Below are 26,455 nucleotides of genomic sequence, written 5' to 3'. Positions count from 1 at the left end.
AACTTGTGGATACATTTCAATTGCAGTTTTGCAACATTAAAACAATATTAATGTTACACATTCTTCACAGTAAAGTGTGAATCAATATTACTTGTTCAATGTACTCTTCACATTATCAGTAACAGTCAGTTCAAAGGTTTTGGTGATATCATTTTGGGAGAAAAAGGAAAATCTTCTTTCATGAGAAAATAAAACAACTTTTCAGCCAGCATTCCAACAGATGAAACAGACCCTGATATGTTGGATGCATATTTTTATTAGAATTAATATAACTGAACCTCTTGCTAATTTTTACTTTGGTGAAGAAAAATCACATACCCTAACCTAATAAACATTGATTGACTGGCTACGGAATCTCAAAATGTTGTGTTCTATTTTGAATTTTCAGCATTTGCAGATTTACTTCTTTGAAGAGATGTTGAGAATTGGATAAGTTGCCTTCTGGTGGACCAACTGAAGCCCTTAAGTGGGCTACTATTATCCAATTCCTGGAGACAGACGGAAGTCCCGTTTCATTATTTAAAGGCTGCCACTTGAAAAAAATAAAATAGGCCAAACTGGCCAAGTGGAGGCAGGCTCCTACCCAACATTTCCACTGGGATGCGGGGACCCTGCCCTCAGAGTAATCCACTGCATGGGATGAAACTTGTGTGTGATGGCCAACTGTCATTTTCATGAACTTGTGTTGATTACAAAGATAAAAGACCAAACCTCAAGTAGAAATTAACTACATCAAGTGTTAGAATTTACAGCACTGGCATTCTATGAAGAATACCCACTACTCTAACTACTTTCATGGGCATATGTTACTACTGTTAGACAAGCCAGGCTACACACCTGTCCTTTTCTAGGAAATTAAGTGCTGTTGTCAATTTGGATTTTCAAAGGGCATTCAGGAAGGTGCCACATAAAAGGCTCTTACACAAATCAAAAGCACAATGTGTTGGGAGTATTGATTAGGACAGATAATGAATAAATAAAACACTGAAAATCTGAAACAAAATTAGAAATTGTTGGCAAACTCTGACTCTGCTTTCTCTGTACAGTTGCTGCCAGACCTACTGAGGTTCACCAGCAATTTCTGTTTGAACATAGATAAAGGACATAGAAAGAACATAGATTGGTTGGCTAACCCGAAGCAGTGTCAGGAAAAATGGATCAGTTCCACGTTGAAAAGCTGTAACCAGTAGGATATAGCTTAACATGGTGGGACGGGGAGGGGGGGGGTGGTGGTCAGTGCTGGGGCTTCAACTATTTACAATTTATTTTACTGGCATGGATGAAGGGTTGAGTGCATTATAGCTAAATGTGCTTATCAATACAAGGACTGGTAGGAAAGCAAATTGTGAAGACAGAAAGTGTTTGAAAAAGAACTCTTTGAGAGTTAGATTGAGCTGAATAAGCAAAATCTTGGCAGCTAGTGCATAATTTGGGGAAATGAGAGAATGCCCACTTTGGTGGGAAAACCAGAAAAGCAGAGTATTACTTAGATGGTGGGAAACTGCAGAATGTTGCAAAACAGAGTCTTTGTACATGAAACACACATAGGTACAGTAAAAAAAAATTAGGAAGGCAAATGGAAATTTGGCCTTTATTTCCAAGTAGTTGGAGTATTAATGTGGGGAAATCTTCGAACAACTGTACAGTGCATTGATAAATCTACATTTACAGAACCATGTACAGTTTTGGTCTTCTTTTTAAAAAAAGATACGTAGTTGCATTGGAAGCAGTTCAGACAAGTTTTATTAGTCTGCTTCCCAGGATGAGAAGGTTACCTTGTGTGGACAGGCTGTGCAGGTTGGACTTATACTGGGGTTTAGGAGAATGAGAGGCGCTCTTATTGAAACATACAATTCTTAAGGAGCTCAACAAAATGCCTGCTGAGACAACATTTCCTCTTGATGGGGCAAATCCAGAACTAGAGGTTAAAATTTAAGACTAAGACAACTGCTATTGAAGATAGAGATTAGGAGGAAGATCTTCTGAGACAGCCATTAATCGTTGGAATTCTCTGCCTCAGACAGCAGTAGTAACTGGGTCATTGAATATATTCAAGAATGAATTAGATAGATTTCTCATGTACAAGGAACCTGAGGGCTATGGAGGGGGTTAAGAAATTGATTTAAGACCACAGTCAGATCAACCAAGATCTCGTTGATTGGTAGAGCATATTCCACGTGTCAAATAGCCTACTCCTGTTCCAATTTCTTATGTTTTCTGCTTGAGAATATATTAAGTTGAACAGAGACAGGATCAATAATGTTGATCTCACTCTTCACCATCATAGGAGTCGTATGGTTGGATAGTGCTGTAGCATCTTTCTAATCAATGTTTAACATTGATGGTGGCAATAACAACTTGCCAGCAATGTTTACTTAGGTCTAATCCTGTTCACTTGAATAAATATCTTTTAATTCTTTTAATTTAGAGTATTTGAAAATTATAAATCACCATAATACTGGAAATCATATAATCTTCTCAAATTACTGAAAGAAGTAAAACATATCTCTGACATTTAAGAGTACTTTTGCACCTACTTTCCTAATATTGCTGCTCACTATATTCCATCTGAATTAGGGGATTATGGCTAGATTTTGTGCTTTCAAAATGAATGATGAAATGTTTGGGTTTAATGAATGTTCTATTAATTGTTTCTCATTTTTACTTCAGCTTGGCCAGGGATGCTATGTTGATGGATTAATTCCAGCAGTAGAAATCAAGAAAAGTAGTTGAATTTTGCCTGTTGACATTTTTGTGCACCCAAGGAACTTTATAGAAATGTAGATTATCTTTAATGGACAATACTTAGAGCCCTCTTCAGCTGCAAAATCAAATTAGAAATTGTTTGCTCCACATTAAGCTTGTGAGAAATTTTGGCAAGAGAAGTGAAAAGCCTGATTTACATAGCGTTCTTCCCTGATGAAATATCAGGTAGCAATAGTGCCATAATGGTAATGTCACAGGATTAATAATCCAGAGACCCAGGTGCTGTTGGAATATGGCTTCAAATCCAGCATGCCAGCTGGTGAAATTTAAATTCAAATTCAACTATTCCATTTCATTCAATCATAGAATGTGGGTGTTACTGGCTGGCCAGCATTTATTGCCCATCCCTAGTTGCTCTTGAGAAGCAGGTTGTGAGCTGCCTTCTTGAACCAATGCAATCGTTTTGCTGTATTTTGACCCATAATGCCCTTAGGGAGGGAATTCCAGGATTTTGATCAAGTGACAGTGAAGGCCCAGCAATATATTTCCAGGTTGAGAAGGTGAATGGCTTGGAGGGGAACTTGGAAGTTGGTGGTGTTTCCATGCATCTGCTATTGGAACTTGGAAACTAACAATGATGACTGTGAAGTGTCATCAATAGTCATAAGGACCATGTAAAGGCACCCTTACCTAGCCTGGCATACATGAGAATCCAGATATGTGGCAATGTAGTTGACTCTTAACAGCTCTCTGAAATGGACAGTTAATTCTTAGCACACCCAACCCATACATGCAAGACTCAAAACATGTGTCCAACGTTAGATGTGATCTGCGATCAGGCAACATTGGTTAAATAATCCTGAGTGAAAAAGATCCTCAACTGCAAGGCATGCAGTGTGCCATACATCTGTTAACTTACAGCTACATATATTAATACACCAGTCACTGGCCTTTGCAAACAAAACTAACATGTTCATGTGTTGTACCTGTCTCAACTTAACCAAACTGGTGACAGCTATTTTCAGGGCTATCCCTTGACTAATCAGAGTCAGTGCTTGGAACCTTACAGGGGCCTGAGTGATGTGGGCTATGGTGACATAAAAAAGCGTCTCAGACTTAGCAATAGAAGCAAGACTCAACCAAACCTGTCTAGTTTAAATTGAAATAAAGCTTGCCAGTTAACTGTCCATCATTATCTAACTGGTACGTTCTCCTTGGCAATACATCTACTAAGCATAGATCTATTGCCAATCAATTAGCAGTCACTTCTCATACAGTATAAAATGTTGCTTCCCGTTATAATGGTATTGCTTGTGAATTGTTCTAATGAGTGAAAGACAAATTTTTTTTGACAAAATGTGTTTCCTTTCAGTAATTATACTGTCCATTAAAGGAACAATATTATTGTACTATCCTAGTCAGCACAATGGCATTCTGACAATATCTCAGACTTTGTTCACATCCCACCTGTAAATTTGCATACTCCCATGATATCTCTAGTGGACCATTGATTACAATGAAAAAAATGAGTGTTTATTCTGGTTTGCAACAAAACGCATGTTATTACTTTTCATCTACAATAGTCTTTCATCATTGTTCACTCTCAAGCACTATGAAAATAGAAAGGATTTGAACCTCCAACTTCTCTATGACAACCATTAATACGATTCAGAGATTGTCTGGCAGATGGGTAACTTCAACTGAATTGATGGAAATATCACTTGCTTCAGAATGAATTTAAAACATCAAATCGTATTGAATCTTTAAGTAAAATTTGGTCAGGTGGCTTGGTTGCTCAGTGGTTAGCACTGCTGCCTCACATTGGCATGGGCTTGACTTCATTTTTAGCCTCGGGCGACTGTACAGAGTTTGTTGGTGTTTCCACCGAGTGCTCTGGTTTCCTCCCGGAATCCAAAGATGTGCAGGTTAGTGGATTGTCCATGCTAAATTGCCCTGTCGTGTCCTGGGATGTGCAGCTAGGTGGGTTAGCCATGGTAAATACAGGGTTACAGTGTGGAGCTGCTTCTGGGTGGGATGCTCTTTGTAGGGTCAGTGCAGACTCAATGGTCCGAAGGGTCTCTTTTCATATGGTAGCGATTCTAAAATTATCGTTTTTCATTTTGACTCCAACGAAGGTGGAAGGAATGGCTACACTGTAGAAGCAATGTTCCATAAACTGCAAAAAGAACACTTTCTCAGAGGTGATAAAATATCAACAGCTTCCATCAGCTTTGGATAATCACACTGTTTTGATTTATAGTCTCTGTGAAATTTTCCCTGTGAGTTTACTCATTTTAAGGGCAATACTTTGACCCAACATCCAGTTCTGAAGGCATTATTGGTCATTTAACTGATGAGCCGTTGCACATGTTGTCACAAGGAATTCAATGCAGTGATCTGAATGGAATCAATTGTGCATTTTATATATTGTCGTAAAATAGGTCTAATGATTAAAACTCTGCTGTCGAGCTTGTAGGCAAAGAAAACAATGCATAATTGCATTTTAAAATTTATTTATATTATACTCCAAACTCTGTGGAGGCAAAAGCAACTTGTTACTTTATTAACTTCTTCTTTTAAGTATTTATGTCACTAGTTTTACACAGCATTGTTTGCAGTGTTATTACACTACATGATGCATAATCTGCCTACTACTGCAACACACACTCACAAATCAGAGACTTAAACATTGAGACAGTAACTTCCATGTTGTCTACATGATAAATTAGCCACATTTAGGCAATTACTTTTACTTGTAGCAATGTTTGTTTAAAGCCGCTGGGAAAATGCATCACTTCTACTGTACAATTTCAATGTCTGTACGTTTTATAGAATTGTTACCCTTAATTTCCAATACTAATTGTGTACTTCACATCCAAAATGTTAAAAGTTCTATTTAACCTAGTCAGGATTTAAAGCATATAAATATATTGTAAAGAGAAATCCTTTCTTGCAGGAAACTTGTTTAATAACAATTACAGGAGATGTATATGCCAGTGAAAATACTAAGAGTAGAATCATTCCTACAAGGAGCAGTTTTTAGTGTGCACTGCAGCAGTCAACAGGAAATCATCCATCATGCAATGAAGTAACATTGCAAGCATTCTTTCAAGATACTCATCTGGTACTACTAAAGGAAACCAGGTAGCCACATTTTTCCAGTTGACAGTATAGTTTGTGGATCAGCTAAAGGCAATAGTGCAGGGAAGGTCCCTATTATGGCTGAGGCAGGCATGGGGCCTGCCTCCTTAGCCTACATGCTGTAAAAACCCTGGCATTTTGTCACAGTTTCGCAAATAATTACCAAAGTCCTACCTTTGAACACAGAACGCAAGGAGAATAGAAACCGTGGCATGCAGAAATCTTAACTAATTAAAAGTAAAAGAAAACTGCGGGTGCTGGTATTAAACAAAGAATGAATAGCCTTCAAACTACTAACCACTCAGGTAGAGAGAAGTGACATGCTACTATTTTGGGTTTGAACATTTCTTCAAAACAGAAGTTTCTTCCTATACCATAACCCAGTTGGATTCTTCAGCAGAGAAACAATCCACTGCTTAATATTTAAGGTAAGTAATACTCCAACACTTCCACAAAATAAGGTCCACTTCCTAGTTAACTGTATATTCACAAGCAAAGCCAGTGCCAATTTTTCAGGTGTAATGCTTCATTGACAATGGTTTCTAAATGCCATAATTAATTTTCAAAGACACAACTAAAATTCAAGTAACATCTAATGGAAATTTATGGACCAACACAAAACTAAAACTTAGAGCCCTGAATAATTATTGAACCAATAATCTGCAGTCACTGGGATGATTCGAATCCACTGATGCAAAACATGTACTAACTGGCTCTCACAATATGAAGTCAACTTAATTTTTCTTGCCTTGTGTAGTGATGTCCATTCTACAAGTTGGAAGGGCGCTGGGTCAATCTTACAATTGTTGAAGTCCACTTGCTCTTCAAACTGTTTGTCCTCCCATTCAGCAATCTATGGAATTATTATTAATATTAAATTTCTGTTACAATTTTAAAAGATTCTCAAAATGAATTCAGTGTAGCAAAAGAAAATAGAATTTCATTTAGACAACTGCACATGACATTTCGGTACTTGGTGAACGACTCAGTCTAGCGATCCATCCATTAGTTCTCGAGGTACGAAGTAGAGGATAGAAATTATAATTGTTATCATTTTATAGCTTATAATTATTTATAAATTATAATTTTTATCTACCAATAGCAATTCCACACTTACTCAACCAACCTTTATTGATGTTTTGTTGTGATGCTGACTTATGATATCCAAGTTGGAAATGCCAATCAACATGTCAGTCTCTTTAATTGCTTCAATGTCACACAAACATTAATAATTATGCAGGAGATGACTTAGGGAAATTACCTAAAATATTTGTTTATTATTACATTTTCAGTTATATATGAAAGCAGATTTCTTACTGGGAAGTATGTAAAAATATTTGTAAGCATTTACATAATATCGTTACATATTTAACATGAAATAACTCTGTCAAGGACTTGAATTCAGTACAAAATACCAGATATGCTAAGAAAATCAATACTCTTTTGGGAACTTCATATTCTCTACTGGTACAGATTAAATAAATATAAGCATCTATTCTTAATATTCGGCATGCAAGTAATAATTTTATGCATATTTTTAATCAGAACTGGTCACATGGGCATCAATAGAAATAACACTTGTGTATGTTAGATCTGAAAAAAAAGTTGTTACTAGGTTGCAAAACATGTTGGGACATCAGCACAGATTTAGCTAAAATTAACAACAGAATTCAAAATATTAAAATGTGAGGCTGGATGAACACAGCAGGCCCAGCAGCATCTCAGGGGCACAGATGCTGCTGGGCCTGCTGTGTTCATCCAGCCTCACATTTTATTATCTTGGATTCTCCAGCATCTGCAGTTCCCATTGTCACAGAATTCAAAATATGTTTGTTGCATTGTCTATCACACTATCTTCAATCTTATGCATTAAAGAAGCAGGGTTATAATTACTAGATAGACACTAGCAAACCATCATCTACACTTATTTCATCATCAGGCATCTGAGAGATCATTAACTGAAGGGCAATTAGGAATGGGTAATAAATCCTGGCCTAGACAGCAGCACCCGCAACTCATGAATAAATAAAGACTATTGGTATTTGTCTAACTATAATTTTCCACTTGTATTGTCTTTTTAACAAGCAAGATGGTATTAATTCACCTATAGGCACAACCTTCTGAGAAAGTTGAACAGAGGTGGAATTAATTACTTTAATTGAACTGAGTTGGCTTCAGGGGAAAGTTGAGCCTCCACCTTCAATAATAATGTTAGGAGGCTATGGGGTTAATAGAAATCTGTGGACTTTGAGCACTCTCAAAAAGTTACATTTATTCTGGCAACATTGAATTAACGTGTTTTTTCAAAGGCAAAATGTCCATATTTGGCATCTTGTAAAAAGTCCTTTTCACAGCAGACATGTACCTGAATATTTCTTGGTTCAGATTTTGCTATTGATGACAAAGAGGTTGTAGTTCACCACACCTACAGTAGCTCACAGAAATTACACCAACATCTGAACACAAACTTTCTATTCCTGGGTGTTTAATTCAATAAGATATCCTCAATAGCATATTTGTTGCATTTGAGAGTAGGGCATGAACAGTGAGGCTTTTATTTGAATTAGGTTGAAGAATCTCTGCAGGACCTGATTAGTATACTACTGTATATTGGGTTGGAGGAGAATAACCCTGGAAAACTGCTCACTATAAAACACTCAAAACATTATAATAAAATTATTCTCATAACAGTAACTCTCTGTTACACTAACATCTTTCAATGCTACTTTCTCAAACTCAGCAATCACTTGAGTATGTGGTCATTTCCTTCTGTAACTTCACAGACTCTTATAGTTTTCCTTTATTGGACTTAATTGGAGTCCAATCTACTCCATTCTAATGCATCTCCGTGCCCCCCCCACCCAAAATAAAAACTCTGTTCAGATTTCTGTATTCTATTAGCTTTCCAGAAACAGTGTTTCAGTCTCCTACTTATCTCAAACACTTTCGGGTGATTTGGAGTCCCACACGAAGTGCAGCCTTTTTGTCCTTTGGTAATCTAAAGTGAGAATAATCATTTGTTCTCTCTCCACTCTTCCCCCGGTCTCTTTTCTTTCCCCGTTCTGTGTTTTTGAGAAAGTCACTTTCTCAATCTCCACGTGAAAAGGCATGGAATAATCAAGGATACTTAGAACTACTGTCATATCTGACATGTTTGATTGAGTTTTTGAGGTAATTAGATGTGTGGAGAGGGTAGTGCACTGGATATAATTTACATTAACTTCAGGAAGACTTTTGACAAGATCTGGCATGGGAGACTGGCCAGAAAGGTAACAGTCCATGATATCCAGGGCAAATTAGATCCAAAACTGCCCTAGTGGTAAGAGGCAGAGAGGAGTGACTGAAGCTTGAAATCGTGACTGGAAATCTGTTTCCAATGGCATATACCACGGTTCTGTGTTAGCTCCCTTGCTATTTGTTGTGTACAAAAATGATCTGGACATGAATGTTGGAGGCTTAATCAGTAGACTCACAGATGACATGAGAATCGGTTGTGTGGTAAACAATGAGGAGGAAGTGACTAAACTGCAGGATGATACAGATAGGCTGGTCAGATGACTGAGACTATAGCAAATGGAATTTAATCTTGGAAAGTGTAAGGTAATGAATGCATTTTGTGAGGACTAACAAAGCAAGGGAATACACAATCTATAAAGGACCCTTGGTAGTATAGAGGATCAGAGGGATTTGGTGTGCATGTTCAAACTCAAAATTGTGTTAATAAACAAAACTTATTCTTTAAGTATGCAATCACTGGTCAGTAATTTTGATCCCAAAACACACACATATCCTTTAGAGATTGATTTTCTGAAAGTAAACACCTTGGCCAATATGCTATTCTTGAGAGTGAAAGGTCTTTTCATTCATTCACCTTTAAATATGAAAACACTGAATTCTTATGGAGGTTATCTAACCAGATAGTCAGAGGTTCACCTTGGAAATTGTCTAGTTTTCCACCTTTTGCTTCTCCTCTTCCTGACAGTGTTCACGTATCAACATAATGGTGTGATGCAGCTAATTCTTTTTGCAGCGACCTGGGCTGTCAATGCTTTAGCAATCTTTTGTTTGGGGCTCTAGTGGCACAGTACTGGTGTCCCACCTCTGAGCCAAGAGACCTAGGTTCAAGTCTCACCTGCTCGACCACTGAATTTTCAATGGCAGTAAGTTAGCACTATATCCTCTGACTGAAATATTGGAGATTGAGAATGCTTATTTAATGCTTGTTTGTGATTGTCTTTTTTTTTTAAAGTATCTTTTCAGGCTCCTTTAAGCCACTCACAGACCAAAGGTAGATAGTCTAACTTTTATTATTCATTCTTCAGTCCTAGAAATAAAACTTTTATGAGATTAATTTCAGAGGTCCCTCAGCTCATTGATATAAAAGAATTCAGAGCTGCAACTTGATCTGTTATACTGGCAGTTGGGGCTTCTCTCTCTGCACTAAGTTGGTGTATCCCTCATCTCAAGTTCCAGCAAACTGCAGGAAGGTGTCCTACCTCAGACAAATGAAAACACTTAGGCCTTTGGACATCACTTCCACCCTCAGCACCTTCCTTTCTGGACTGTGGAGGAGATCCTGGGGCCTTTCTGGTTGTCTCTCCTTGACCCAGGTTCCCTTGCCTTCCATTCAGCTTTCCAACTTCTATCCTTCAAGTTTATGCGAGTAGCAGACAAGCAGTTTGGATTTGCGGTCCAACTTATGATTGTCGGCCATTTTCTCTGCAGGTCTTGCTGTGGTAAATTTCCGGCTTTCCATGTAAGTTCATACTAATGGAGGAAGTGAATTTCTATTTTCTTTTTGGGGAATTACTTCCCTTAGGGTCTCACTTATAGTCACTGTCTTTAATGCTTTCATCAAATGGGTCAAAGATATTTTGCTTTGCTCTCCCAATTTACAGTAAATTTGTCCAGGCTGCTAATGGACATTCAAATCTATCTGGTAACTATTCGTATACACCAAGAGAGGACTTTTTGGCAGCTTATAGTCTTTGGGTGCCTCCTCAAAAAATCAAGACCTAACTTCACAAGCTCCTCCTGGCAGCCTGCTTTGCATGAGTAATGTCCAGTTTTCTCTTGTCCACCTCACTTGCTCAGCAATTTGTTCCAAAAGAAGTGATGCATGACTCGGCAACACCATCATCCAATTTTGGGAGGGGCTGTACAAAATTAATCAGCTCGATCTTGGATTAGATTCAAAGCTTTCCTCATTAGAATGTTCCCTGGAGTCAGTGGCCACTATTTTTAGCTCCAGTCTCTTGAGCCAGTAATCATGCTCCTTTGCCCAAACTGCTCTTTCCCTTTCTTTTCCCTCCATCTGAAGTGCTCAAGTTTATATTTTAAAAAAAAGAAATCCCATTTCCTTCTCTATTTCAAGCTGTTTCATTGGCTTTTGAATCTTTTTCACCAGCTCAACTGACTCACTATTTGGTTTGCATTAACCATTCTTCCAATTTCAAATGCTGTCCTGTTAGATTAATTACATCTGCCTTCCTAGGTCCTATTTTAACTCTAACCCTACCTTCACAGCAAATTCAATCATTCCACCCTGGATAAATCTTTTCAAATCTTTCGGGAGTAAATATTCCACCTTTAGTAGTCTTGGCAACTGCCAAAGCCATTTTGATATAATGATGGAGTAAAAAGCTGGTGTGCTTCCCCTCACCCTTTACCAATTATTAGTATCACATGTCTATATAAAAGTGTGGAGTGCCACGGCTAAGCCTTTAATTTTATGTAATGACCAAAACTTGAGTTGGTGAGGAGGAATGGGGAAAGGAGATAGATGGGGAAATAATTGCTCTTGTCCCATTGCTCCACAGATCTTAAAAGCAAAACAAAACTTCACTGTTACCAAATTAATTAAATGAAAAATATTCTACATCTAAGGTTTAAACAAAAAAAAGATTTGTCAACCAGGTGTTTTAATATCAGTGCAATAAGCAGCATTGTAGAAGGAATCATGACATAACAAAATATATCAATAAATTAAATGAATGGGCAAAATTGTAGCAAAAGGGCTTCCACACAAGTTTGAGATTTCCAGTTTGTACGTGAAAGAGAGGTAAACAGAATGCTTTCAAAACTGTGGAAAAGCTAGAAACAGTGGATGTCCACAACACTTAGGAATCGAGGGAAACAGATAATTAAAATGTCACAAAGATAAGATTAATAATCAAAAAGGATATCAAGATAGTGGCCTTTCTATCAAAGAGACTAGCTCATAAGGAAAGAGAAGTTATGCTGAAACTCTGGTTGCATCTTATCTGAAAGACTGAGAGTAATTATGAGCAGCATACCTGGGGAAATTTAAATCTTCTGGCATTGTGGGGAGAGCAGTGCAGTAAAAATACCTGCATTCCAGGAGTTACCTTATGAGGAGCAGTCATTAAAAGATTTTAAGATTAGGGGAAACTACAGTGGCTCAGTGGCTAGTATTGCTGCTTCACAGCATCAGGGACCCTGGTTCAATTCTACCCTTGGGTGGCTGTCTGTGTGGAGTTTTCACATTGTCCCAGTGTCTGTGTGGGTTTCCTCCGGGTGCTCCAAATTCTTCCCAATGTCCAAGAAAGTGCAGGTGAGGTGGATTAGCTATGGGAAAGGCAGGGTACAGGGAAAGAGTGGGGGGGGGGGGGGGGGGGGGCAGTGGTGTGAGTCTGGGTGTGATGTGGTTTGAAAAGTTGGAATGGATTTAATGGGCTGAATAGCCTGCTCCCACACAGCGGGGATTCTCTGATTCTATGTCAGCATCAATGATATAAGTTCACAATCATCCGACAGAGAATTCAAAACTCGGTGATTCTGGAATCCAGTGACATCTTTATCATATTTAAAGGTGGCTGAAAAATAGTGACCAGAATTTTTGTTCTCTCATGTCTGACTTCTTTCAAGCATTTTGAGTGAAGGTCATTAGCAGTCATTACATATTCAATTTATGCATGTTTTCCTTGTTCAAAGCAGAACTGAATCCAATGCTGTTTTAAAAAAAAGCATTGACTGGTATAATTTCATTCAACTTCCTAGACTTTAAATATCAATATTCAAGAGTAGTCCTAGAATATTTAATGGCTTTGTCATTTTATCTCAACATTGAAAATAGCAAGCCTACTATCACATCAAAGTTCCTTTATAAACCTCCTTACACTTATTCAATTCAGCGATAGCAAATTCAGCACTTCAGCTGCAGTAGATAAGGGCCAGATTCCAGGGAGTAACATTAACTTCAAGTTGAGAAAAGTTCTACAAGTTGTTGGTGCTATTATTGCAGTAAATTAAACACAATATTTTATGTCAAGAACTCAGGGCTTTGGACTAGCTACCCACATTTTCTGAATATTATGGAGGCTAAGCATATATTCTGATTCAGTCTGTTGGTCACAATTGTTTAAAGTGCATTGAATCAAAGGACGCAACTTTTCCAGGATTTTGGAGATGAGCTGGGAGCAGAAAATGGTGGCAGTAGGCATTACAAAGGGAGCCAATACCTACTCCATCATAAGATTTTCTTAAGGGCAGGAACTACCACAAGGTTACCAAAGGCTAATTGGAGAGTGATGGTCAGTTAGACTAATGAAATTCATTAGCCAATTAGCAGCAATTTCCTGCAACTGTCGACATATTACCAACTTCAGAATGGGTTCCTTTATGTGGGAAGACTTCCAGATAAACTTTGGCTGGCTGTGAGCAAGCCTTCAGTATGAAGGGGTTTAACGGCTAACCCAGAACAACAAAGAGGCATTTGGTGGCAATGACTACCCCTGAGGCTCTGACACTGGGATGAATTGGAGGCTCATGCTTCCAATCATGGGGTCTATGTGCCTGACCCTGACATAAATCATTTAGCTGGCCTTTGAGATCACCTCAACCCGGAGGAAGTAGGCCTCAGCAGCAGCCAGCTCTACTGGTGACACTATTAAAGCTATAGAGCCCCTGGTGCTCTGATTGGGTTAGCAGCTCTGAGATGTGAGCCACCATGTTTTGAAAAGAGTCCACGTTAATGAAGGGGAGACGTTGGAGGTCTTAAAACGCAAAGGTAGATAAATCCCCAGAAACCAACCAAGTGTGTCCCAGGACATGGTGGGAAGCTGGGGAAGAAACTGTGGAACTATTTGTATCATCTACAGCGATGGTTGAGATGCCAGAAGACTTGAGGGTGGCGAATGATCTGCCATTATTCAAGGAAGGCTGCAAGGAAAATCCAGGGACCTACAGGCCGGTCAGCCTGACATCATTGGTGGGTAAGCTGTTGGAGGGGATTCTGACAGACAGGATTGACATGTGTCTGGAAAGGCAAGGACTGATTAGAGATAGTCAGCATAGCTTTGTGCATACGAAATTGTGTCCCACAAATTTGATTGAGTCTTTTTGAAGAGGTGACCAACATGATAGGTGAAGGCAGGGCAGTAGACATTGTTTATGTGGATTTTTGCAAGGCCTTCGATAAGATTGTGCATGGTAAATTGATTAATAAGGTGAGATTACATGGGATCAAGGGAGAGCTAGCCAATTGGATACAAAATTAGCTTGATGGTATGAGACAGAGAGTGGTGGTAGAGGGTTGTTGTTCAGACTGGAGGCTTGTGACCAGCAGTGGGTCACAAAGATTGGCATTGTATGCACACCTTCTGCATGAAAAAGTTGTCCCTCAGATCCCTTTTAAATCTTTTGTTGTTCAACATTTATAGAACCAATTTGGATGAGAATATAGGAGGCATGGTTGGTAAGTTTACGAATGACACCAAAATTAGTGGTATAGTAGACAATGGAGAAGATTATCTAAGAGTACAAGGTGATCTTGATTAACTGGGCCAGCGGGCCAAGGGATGACAGCTGGAATTTAATTTAGATAAATGTGAGGTGTCGCATTTTGGTAAGACAAACCAAGGCAAGACCTATACAGTTAATGGTGGGGTCCTGGGGAGCGTTGTTAAACAGAAAGACCTGGGGATGGTAGGTATGTAGTTTCTTGAAAGTGGTTTCACAGATGGGCGGGGTGGTCAAGAAGGCATTTGGTACGTTTGTTATAGGAAGGATGGTATTAAACTGGAAGGGGTGCAAAAAAGATTTACAACAATGTTGCCGAGACTGGAGGTTTTGAGTTATAGGAGAAGTTTGATAAGCTGGGACATTTTCCCTGCAGCATAGGAGGCTAAAGGGTGACCTTGTAGAGTTTTATAAAATCATGAAGTGCATAGACAAAGTGAATAGCAAATGTCTTTTCCTCAGGGTAAGGGAGTCCAAGACTAGAAGGCTTCAAAGTGAGGGGGAAAAGATTTAAAAGGGATCTGAGGGACAACTTTTTCATGCAGAAGGTGTGCATATAAGGGATGACCTGCCAGAGGAAGTGGTTGAGGCAAATTGGTTGTAGTTGTGGCATCTGTCAGTCTGGAGAGACCATGGATCTGCACCTGGAGAGTTTTGATTCAGCTGCTAATGATAGCGCAGTGTCTGTTGTGGCTGTACAGGCCCACAAGGGAGTGACAGTCTCGGTTGCAGCGACTGTATTTGAAGACACACTCCTCTAGTGTTGCCGTGTTGCTTTCTTTCCGTCAAGTCTTGCTGCCGTAAAGCGGTGGGCTGAGGATGCACGCCCTGTAGACTGCAATCTTGGTGTTCGTAGTCAGCTGTTTGTTCTCCCAGACACACTCAGTCAGCCTGGCGAATGTGGAGGCTGCTGGTCCGATCCGCCTGTTGATCTCAGAGTCCAGGGAGAGGCTGTCTGTGATGGTGGAGCCGAGGTTTGTGAACTCGTGGACTACCTCCAGCTTGTAGTTGTTGATGGTGATGACAGAGGGGGTGCTCAACGCCTTGACCCAACATGTTGGTCTTCTTCAGGCTAATGGTCAGGCTGAATTCCTGGCAGGCTCTTGAGAGGTTGTCCATTAGGCGCTGCAGTTGCTCTTCAGAGTGTGCTGCCAACGCTGCGTCGTCTGCAAACAACATGTCTCTAATGTGTACTTCACGAACCTTGGATTTTTCCCTCAGCCGGGACAGACTAAACAGCCTTCCGCCCGATCTGGTGTGGAGGTAGACACCATCAGTTGATGTTCCAAACGCGTGTTTCAGCATGATTGCGAAGAAGATGCCGAGCAGGGTGGGGGCAAGCTCACAGCCCTGCTTCACACGGCTGCGGATGCTGAATGCCTCCGAAGAAGAGCCGTCAAATTGAATGACGCCTTTCATATCAACGTGAAACGATTGGTCTAATCTGAGGAGTCTCGGAGGACAACCAATCCTGGTGAGGATTTTGAACAAGCCGTCTCTGCTCACAAGGTCGAATGCCTTCGTGAGGTCAATGAAAGCGAAGCAGAGTGATTGTCTTTGCTCTTGGCATTTCTCTTGTGGCTGTCGGAGCGAGAAGATCATGTCGATTGTGGAGTGTTCTGACCGGAAACTGCACTGGGATTCCGGGTATATCCTTTTGGCGATTTTCTGTAGCCTGTTCAGGACCACGCGGGCGAAGACCTTCCCAACGATGCTCAGCAGTGAGATTCCTCTAGTTGTTACAGTCGCTTCTGTCCCCTTTATTCTTATAGAGGGTGACAATGTTGCAGTCTCTCATGTCTTGCGGCACCGTTCCCTCCTCCCAGCACTGGCACAGTAGTTCCAGCAGGTGGCTAAGCAGAACTCCCTTTGCACACTTGATGACCGCTGGTAGGATGCCATCCAACCCTGCTGCTTCCCAGTGGGTAAGCTGTCGATGGTTCTGCTCCGCTCATCAGCAGTCGGCAATACGTCCAGCTCCTCCATGACCGGTAGGAGGAGGCAAATACAATTACAACATATAAAAGACACTTTTTGATAGTTACATGGGTAGGACAGGTTTAGAGGGATATGGACCAAACACAGGCAAATGGAACTGGTTCAGTCTAGGGAACCTGGTTGGCATGGATGAGATGGACTGATGGGTCTGTTTCTGTGCTGTATGACTCTATCCTAAACTACAACAACAGTCCTAGTGACTATCTTTTAATTGATTGCCTAAATTCCTACTGGCAGTCCAGCTATTCACCTGCACATGCTTGGGATTTCCTAGCTTTTTTGCCAATTAAGGTGAACTGCATTCAATTATGGTGAATTTAACTTATTGTCAATGATTGTGTCTTAAAATAACAGAAAATGGCAAGATTTTGAAATTTCCTGTTCTTTTATGAGGATTTTCAGTTTTGTTACTTGCATGCCTAATTTCTCTCAGGGTGTGATTTAAGGGGCCAAAGTACTGAATGCTTCCAATGGAAAAGATTTCAGAATCCTCACAAGGGACTTTTTTTTTATTTGTTCACAGCATGTGTGCATCACCGACTAGTCCGGAAGTCATTGCTTATCCCTAATTGTACTTGAGAAGGTAGTGCTGGCTACCTTGTAGAACTGTTACATCCCAAAAGAGGTAAGTACATCGATAGTATTGTTAGGAAGGGATGGCCTGGATTTTGACCCTACGACAATTTGTGGCTGGGAAGGGAATATACAGGTGGTAATGTTCCTTTACATCTGCTGCCCTTGTCTTTCCAATTGGCAGAGGTTTCAGGTTCGGAAGGTAATGCTGAAGAAGCTGGGGTGAGTTGCTGCAGGACATCTTGCAGACTGCACACACTAATGCCACTGTACACTGGTAGTAATGGAAGTGAGTACTGAAGGTGGTGGATCAGATGCCAATCAAGCTACCTTGTCACACATATTGTTTGAACTACATCCATTGAGCACGTTCGGCTTTGGTGAGGTAAGTTATGTGCCACGGAATTCCTAGTTTCCGACTTACTGTCGTAGCCACAGTATATATATGGCTGGTTCACTTCAGATCTTGATCAACTGCAATCCCTCAGAACGTTGATAGTGGGGGATTAGTGATGGCAATGTCATTGAATGCTAAGGGGGAGATGGCTAGGTTTTCTCCTGTTGCAGTCAGTCATTGCTTGGTACATGTGTGACATCGGTGCTACTTGCTACTTTCTAAATCAAGCCGGGATATTGTCTCCGTTTGGCTCCATATGGACATGGACTGCTTCAGAAAGTGAGGTATTGTGAATGGTGTTGAACAATATGCAATCATCAGCAAACAGCAGCTGAGAAACCTCTGCACTGATGCTGTGAAACTGCGATAATTGAAATCCAATGATAGTAACCATCTCACTTTGTGCAATATATGATCTTCTTCAGTAGAGAGACTTCCCCTGACTGCACCTATTTTTTTAAGGGCTATTGACGCTCTGTCAAATTCTGCCTTCATGTCAAGAGCAGTTACTTTCACCTCACTTTTGGAGTTCAGCTCTTCTGTCCATGTTTGGACCAAGGCTGTAATAAGGTCCGGAGACAAGTGGCCCTGGTGAAATGCAAAATGTGTATCAGTGATCAGTTTATTGTTGAGAAACTGCTGCGTGATAATGCTGTTGATGACTTCTTCATCACTTTGCTGACAATCCTGGGTGGACTGATGGGGCATTATAAACAGATACTAGCTGAAAGAAGCATCAATTTAATATTACAGGCTACAATCTCCAGCCCTGGTCAGCTGAATTGTACATGACATTTTCTTGATCCTGTTGATGCAAATGTTTTGCATCATTCCCAATATCATTGACATAGAATATATTCAACACAGTCTAATTTATCATATAACCTGCTATCTCATTCTTTGAGAGATACTAGTGCAGTTACTTAATGAATTAGTTAACAGCATTAACAGATGGCTCACCTCTGATGCAGTCATGTCATCTTCAATTTCGTATTGATCCTGGACCAAAATAAGTATTGATCAATTTCATTGGTCTAAGATACAAGTGACTGCTTAAAAAACACATATGCATTTTAAGGTTTATGCAACAATTCAAAGCCTTTCAAAGAAATTTCTTGATGCAACAATAAAGTTAGAAAACAACATAAAGCAGCTGTCCATTAATTCATATTTTTATGTACATACCATGTAATGTTTTATTTACACATCCCAAAGTCTCTGTACAATTGAAATAAAGAGAACCTGACAGCTTCTTTAGATCAGGGAGCACAGTGATAATGATTTTTCCTTAGTACTGAGACCAACTATTTAATTTAGGTTTCTGCAACATCAATCAATTTGTACTCTCAGTGTACCTAATAGACAGCACTTTAAAATATTCACGGAACAAAATTTGGTATGGTAATGATATTGTGTTTCAGATGTCATGGCCACATTACACTGCTAAGGAGTATTTACTTAATGCGCTACGTAGACACAAAGTCAACCCTTTTGTTTGACAAGCTGCATAAAAGGAATGCTTCCTTCCCATCTGTCATCACAAGGAAATTTCAGTTGTATCTCGGCCACCTGGACATTATGGAAGTACAATGGAGAATTAAGAATATACGGGTGATATGCAAAAGATAAAATGCAATATTATTTCATACTATAACAAATATTGATTTAAACCTTGTGCTGGATTTTTTTTCCTAAGCTAACTACTATTCCAATCATATTGAGGTATTACTACAGAATTGCAATATTCATGAGTGAGATCCTTTTTGTTGCCTGACCATCGTGAACAAAACGTAAAGTGATCAAATTATCAACAGAATGCCACATTTGCCAAATTGCCCCCATATCATCTCAAATTATTCAACCTGATTGAAATGAATTGGTTATTTGGGGAGTTCATTGTTTTTATAAGACCATGTGAAATAGGAACAAAAGTAGGCTTTCAAGCCCGCTTTGTCATTCAATAGCATCATGGCTGATCCAAAAATCCTCAACTACACTTTCCTTATAACCCTTGATTCCCTCACTGATCAAGAATCTGTCTGAACCCTAAATCTGCACAAGGAATCTGTCCCCCTAGCTCTCTGCGACAAGGAGTTCCAAAGACTCCCAACCCTCTGAGGGAAGAAATTCCTCCTCATTTTATTCTCCATTTGCAACCTCAACACTTGTCTGAGGCATGGTGACTCTCAGGTTAAATTCACCACTAATTATCTCCCTCTAATGAGACAGCAACCGTATGGTCCTCTGGGACTTTGATAACTTTACTTTCAATTGGTAACATAATATTCAATTGTTTCATGAGCCACCCAAACCTGCTTGCCTTTTTGTCCTGCTGTAACAAAAAGAGGTAAAAAAAATCCTCTGAATAAGACCATTGTGTGAATAAGATCATAGAAATTTCTCTCCTAAGAAACCTCAAGATAAAGTTGATGAAATGTGGGAATGGCTACACATTACATCACCTAATTTGTTTGTAGATTCCCAAGCAATGTTTTAATTACTTAGACCTAGTTTCTCCCTCAATGAGGGAAGATGCGCAGCATGACTCTGCCACCAATCCTGTCACATTGGAATCTCTTTTGTTCCAGTTCAGGTGGTACCTGGCTCTTGATGGTTTTCCTTTAACACACTTTGCTAGTTCACACCTCATCCCCATCTTCATTTTCAATCCGGTGCTGGTCACAGCCATCTTTCTGTCACAAAATATCCTGCAAGTCCTCTCGGCTCTGCCCTCTGCAACTAGATCCTCAGCTTTCTGACCCACAGGCCACAATCAGTGAGGATAGGTAACTGCACCTCCTCCACAATAACGCTCACCACTGGAGCTTCCCAAGGATGCATCCTCAGCTCCCTACTGTACTCCCTGTACACCCATGACTGTGCTGCCAAATTCCAAATGAATGCCATCTACAAGTTTGCGGACAACATCACCATAGTGGGATGGACAGATAACAATGACGAGTCAAAATACAGAAGGGACATGGTGACATGGTGCAATGAAAACAATCTGTCTCTCAATGTCAGCAAAACTAAAGAACTGATCATCAACTTCAGAAAGAAAGGTGGAGAACATGCCCCATCCATATCAACGGATAGGAGGTTGAGTAGGTGGAGAGCATCAAATTCCTTGGAGTGACGATAACCGCTGACCTGTGCTGGCATTCCCATGTAAATGCAACAGTCAAGAAGGCACAACAATGCCTCTTCTTCCTCAGGCGGCTCAGGAAATTTGGTATGGTCATACAGTCCCTCACCAACTTCTACAGATACACCACTGAAAGCATACTGTCCAGGTGCATGATGACCTGGTATGGCAACTGCTCTGTCCAGGAACACAAGAAACTACAGAAGGCTGTGTGCACAGCCCAGACCATCATGGAGGCCAGCCTTCCATCCATGGACTCTATTTATATGGCTCGCTGTCGCAGAAAGGCAGCCAACATCATCAAAGATCCATCGCACCCCGTAATGATCTCCTACAACCTCTGCTGTCAGGTAGAAGATACAGAAGCCTAAACATATGGATGATCAAGATCAGGAACGGCTTCTTCCCAGCAATCATCAGACCGTTGAATGGAGTCTAGCCTCAAATACTATAATCTGTAATGTAACCTGTATGCCTCTATGTTGTTTTGTTCTGTACACCCTTTGCTTGCTGTGATCTGCCTGTACCGCTCGTAAACAAAGCTTTTCACTCTATTTTGGTATACATGACAATGAAATCAAATTGACCAAACAAACTTTTTGAGTTTTGTTGGAGTTGTACTCATCCAGGTAAGTGAGGAGTATTCCATCAGAGATCCAAACTGTAAGTAGAGAAATTTGGACTTTCAGCTATTAAAAGGGGATTTTGAGAGCTGATTTTACAAAGGTACCCAAGATAGCAAACGCATTGAAATGTATATATTGGGATCATTATTCAATCTAAATTCACAAATCGGAGAAAAGGACCCCATAAAACAATTTGGTCCATTGAATCTGCTCTGCCATTTGATCATGACACAGGTTTAAACTATTAAAATGTAAATCTTGGACTGATAGCAGCAAATTCTTTACATGAAGAATGAAGTAATAAGAAGTAACAATTCAATAAAGATCGATAAAGGGGAAATTAAAATTCTGGAATCATGTCAGAAATAATTAAACACTACTACAGCAAAGATGGGATGGGTCTATCAAAGTGTATGAAATACATGGGTAGTAGAATGGCTAGTAGAACTGCCTTGGAAGATGTTTTAGCTAATAGCGTGATGCTCTCGGAGCCAACAATCTATTTCTTCTGCGCAATTAGAATTGAATGCTACAAGGAACTGTTATCATGTCAGCATCAAATTGAAAGTGTAAGTGGGTGATATGGCAGTTTTAATAAACCTTCAGGGTATGAGTGGGAGGTTAGTTCAAAACTTTGATTTTAATTTAGAATGGCTTTAACTACACAATTGCCCACAGCTCCAAAACCTAATCTTTTACAGACATCCTGGTTCATCAGTGAGCAGGCTGTTGGGAAATCCGTTATAGCCTGTGAAATCCAACACTGCCAATTCTGGAAATAAAACTGTCATAACACAATCAAGAAGTGAAAAGTCATTGCGAATATCATGTTTTCAATACCAACCCTCAGGCTCTATTTTGAAGATCTAAAATTCAGATATTTATGAAACATTTCGATATACTACTGTGCTAAGGTCAGAACTCTGAATTTGGATATTGTCCACCAGACTTTTTGGACTGTCGGAAGCTGTATGTATCCAAAATGTTGACAATTCTGTCCTGATAAGAAAGTTGTGTAAAAATCACTAACATTTTAAGCTGTTTCCAGAGATAAAGGGAATGTACCCATTCCAGAATTCCACATAAAGGGCTAGTAATGGTGAGCCAACATAACTTTTTAGGACCTTGAGGAGGAAAATTCAAAGAAAAGGAGAATGAGGGCTGCTGAGGGTATTCCCAAAAGGAAAATTGCTGAAGGCTGGATGGAGAAATCGGCACTTGAGAATGGCAGAGATGAAGGCTACGATGGTAAGGGCCATAAAAAAGTGGATTCCCAAAGGCAAGGGAATTTGACTGAAATAGATGCCCCCAGTAGTGTTGTGGGGGGAATGGGCCATATGATGTAAGAAATAGAGTATGAGTTCATATATGTACGGTTGGAGATTTCGTAGGCAAGATCATTAAGGGAAGTGAAAATGAGCATTTGCATAGGCAGCAGGATGATACTACAAAACTGTAGATTTTCCACGGTGTTGAAAAGGTGAGCTGCAGAGTAGAGATCAGAGGCTGGCCAGAAACACATCATAGCTGCTGCACTTTAAGCAACTCTGAATACTGACTAATGTTTTAGTTGCAGCAGGAGGGCGGTAGGATAAAAGCAGATGATATTGAGACCATGCAGTTTTGATAATGGAATGAACGAACAGAAGCAAGCAAATTTTGGGTTTAAGCAGCACATCCAGATTTTCACCACTGGTACTTAACTGGAGATGACCTGCTGAAAAATAATTGAACTCAGAAACAGTAGTACTATACTGGGAAATGAAGAAAATGGTTCAGGAGGCTTTCTCTCTTCTAGATCTTGATGCACAGGGCTGGTAGCGTACAAACTATTAAAATTTATTCAAGGAAGTGGTGGCATAAAGGTAAATGCACTGGACTAATAATTTAAAGCACCAGCCTTTTACTTAGGGACATGGGTTCAAATCCCACCACAGCAGAAGAGGCTTTCTGAAAAAGGGTCCTGATCCAAAATGTCAATTTTTCTGCTCCTCTGATGCTGCCTGGCCTGTTGTGTTCATCCAGCTCCACACTGTGTTATCCCCACAACAGCTGAAGATGGGATTTGAATGTTAAAAAAAAACTAATCTAATGGCAAGCATGACTATTATAGTAAAGAAAATCCTACCAGTTTCAAGAATGTACTTCTGTTGTCCTTACCTCATCTGGCCTACACTTGTTTCCTGACCTCAAGCAATGTGATCGACTCATAGCTACCCTCTGAAATGACCTAGCAAGCTGCTTAGTTATACTGAACTGATATGAAATCTAAACGAAGGAGTGAAAGTGGACTGAGTATCTGGCATTGTTCCACTTAGAAGAAACAGCAATGGCAAACACAGCTATGTGGATACAGCAAAATCCTCCATAGTGATGTCTAAGCGTTTACGCCAAAATTGGAGGAAATTTCCAAAATTAGAGGGTTTGTCAAACAACAACCTGACATAGTCGTACTCACAGAAATATTTCTTACAGATAATGTCCCTGAAATCACCGTCACTAGCCCGGGGTATGTCCAATTCCAACAATGGATAGATCTACTGGTTGGCAATAGTCATATAAATAGAGAAGGAATTCTCCTGGGACTCTTCAGCATTGATTCTGGGCCTCGTGAAGCTGCAATGGCAGCACGTCCATCACAAGCGAAGAAATCTCCTGCTCGTTACCATCGTACTGAATGCACTTCCTCCACATTGAACACTATTTGAAGGAAGCACTGAGGTGGCAAAGTCACAGGAAGTATTCTGGGCTGGGGACTTCAGTGTTTCTCACCAAGACTGGCTCTGTTGAAACTCAGTGCTAACTGAACTGGTTGAATCCTAAAGGACGTAACTGTTAGAGAGAGTCCACAACATGTGGTAAGGGATCTACAAGCTCTTCTTTGTCATCCCTCTTTATAAAGCATGTTAGAATCTTGTACATCTCTATCAAATCTCTCCTCAACTTCCTTTCTGTGAAGAACAACTCCAGCTTCTCCATTTTAACCGTTTTAATACAACCCTTTATCACTAGAACAATTTAGCCAAATACCTCTGTTCCCTCTCAGGCACCATCATATCTTTCTTAAAGTGCGATTACCAGAAGTGTGTATTTTAGTTGTTCCATAACCAGAGTTTTTATACTGGTTCAGCCTAAATTTCCTGCTTTAGCACTCAATACCTCTATTGATAAAGGCCAAGATCCCTATATGCTGTGTGAACTCCATGTTTTCTTCTGACTGCTGTGGCTGACTCATTGTCATTGATTTCCTCCACGGCCTGCAATGTGTTAAAGACTTTCTTAATGACAATTTTAATCTCTTATTTTTGATGAGAACAGGGTATGTGGTAGTTAAAATTGCAGCAATGTCTTTGACTCCATGTTTGCAATATACTATTTCTGGCCACAAGTTTTACCCCTGATTTTGGTGAGGTGTGTACAGTTAAGTGAGCACCTCACTTGCATTGCTATGTTAATCCTGATGATACAAAGCACAGCCCATTGACTGGTCAGGAAAAGCTTTCACTGTATTGATCCACAGCCAGCAAAGACCCATGTAAGTGTTCAATTGTACTAGGGGTTGTGCACCAAGCAGAGAAGGTACACTCCTCTTGATCCTACAAACAAACCTTAGTCTGTCCGGCCCCAGGTTTTCCTCCCTTTTCCTGTGATCATCTTGGATCCTGTCCTTCTCCCACCTCTCCTCCATTCTTTTAGTATTTGTCAGAAGCCATTTCCATGGCTTTTTGAGAGTGGTCCACTGCATGACTTTATTTTCTCTTACCTGCAAGCCATCTAATTACCTTATAATTTCCCTGAGCTTGAAGGCAGGAACATTGTTTGCAAAATGAAAATGAAGCCCCGGAAATTAAAAAAGAGTCTGGCCCTCCAGCTGAGTGTGGTCTTATGAGTTCATCCTGGTTTTGCACTCAAGTGAAAATCCTGTTCCAAGCTCTTTTGATGGAACTTTTTCTAGCCCTGTTTCATTAACCTACATTCTTGGCCTCACCGTTCCAAGTGGAATTCCCAGAGCTCCTTCATTGTAAAAAGTGCTTCCAAGGAACATTAATTTCTCACGACAACATTTTGTTTCCTCACAACAGCATTTAACTTATTTGAAATGTGAAACCCATTCAAGATTTAAGAACTCCTTTTGTATTCAGGGAATCTTATCTGATCCAGAGGACTATGCCACTTCAGCTTTATCCTATTTCTTTAGAATGGTTGCTACAGCTACAATGGCGGCGATGTTACCAGTCCCCAGCGAATAAATGGGATCGAAAAACCCACATAGAGCCAGATTGGATTGACTCCCTGACTTAGTCCACTACCAGAGCATTTTCTCAACTTGCCCTTCAACTGGCAAACCAGAGGTTAAATTCACTACCAATCAGATGTGCAGCATTTCCCAAACTCAAGGAGTTCCAACTGTGGATCATTTTATAGACTCTTTAGAATACTGCTGATGGTATGGTGACTATTGCCGCGGTAGTGTTTTGCTCCTGGTGAGCTGATGCCTGTCACATAGGGAGAAGCTGGCACAGTTTGTGTAGCAGGGTGGCATATTCATGAGACAAAGTAGTGTTTAGGTAGAAAAACAACACCCCGCCTCAATCTCCAAGCTATTTCCACAAGTCAATTGGCCCCGGCCTAGCCTGCACCTACCTCCCCCAGCCTTAGAATGAAAACCATGCCTCGGGAGCAATTTTATCCCTGAGGCAGGTACACAAAGCCAAGAATGCCCAACCTGAAGTTGAAAATCAACCCCAAATCATGGGAAGGAATACAATGCATTTGTATTGTTACTTTTAAAAATATTCATTCAGAATCCACATCTATATTATGTGCCTATATACGGGAGTCAGTTAACACAGTTATATGGGAATCAGTTTTCAGACGTTTCGTCACCATTCTAGGTAACATCATCAGTGAGCCGCCAATGAAGCACTGGTGTTATGTCCAACTTTCTATTTATCTGTTTAGGTTTCCTTGGGTTGGTGATGTCATTTCCGGTGTTGGTGATGTCATTTCCTGTTCTTTTTCTCAGAGGATGGTAGATTGGCTCCAAGTCAATGTGTTTGTTGATGGAATTCCGGTTGGAATGCCATGCTTCTAGGAATTCTCGTGCGT

The 26,455-nt window shown here is 40.1% G+C and overlaps 1 protein-coding gene across 4 annotated transcripts in view; it reads right to left on the bottom strand.

The window, feature by feature from the left end:
• Positions 1 to 26,455, bottom strand: part of clcn2c (chloride channel 2c) — a 565,311-nt gene that overhangs the window by 9,786 nt on the left and 529,070 nt on the right. For all 4 annotated transcript variants that reach the window (XM_048542200.2, XM_048542201.2, XM_048542202.2 and 1 more), the window contains 2 exons: positions 18,536 to 18,574; positions 6,596 to 6,700 (listed from right to left, as the gene is read on the bottom strand). In XM_048542200.2, the coding sequence (XP_048398157.1) occupies positions 6,596 to 6,700; positions 18,536 to 18,574 (144 nt within the window). The remainder of the gene's footprint in view (positions 1 to 6,595; positions 6,701 to 18,535; positions 18,575 to 26,455) is intronic.

The sequence above is a fragment of the Stegostoma tigrinum genome, chromosome 14 (genome assembly GCF_030684315.1).
Source record: "Stegostoma tigrinum isolate sSteTig4 chromosome 14, sSteTig4.hap1, whole genome shotgun sequence".
NCBI classification, from domain to species: domain Eukaryota; kingdom Metazoa; phylum Chordata; class Chondrichthyes; order Orectolobiformes; family Stegostomatidae; genus Stegostoma; species Stegostoma tigrinum.
Note: the sequence above shows the minus strand (reverse complement) of the source record. Positions and strands in the feature narration are given on the sequence as shown.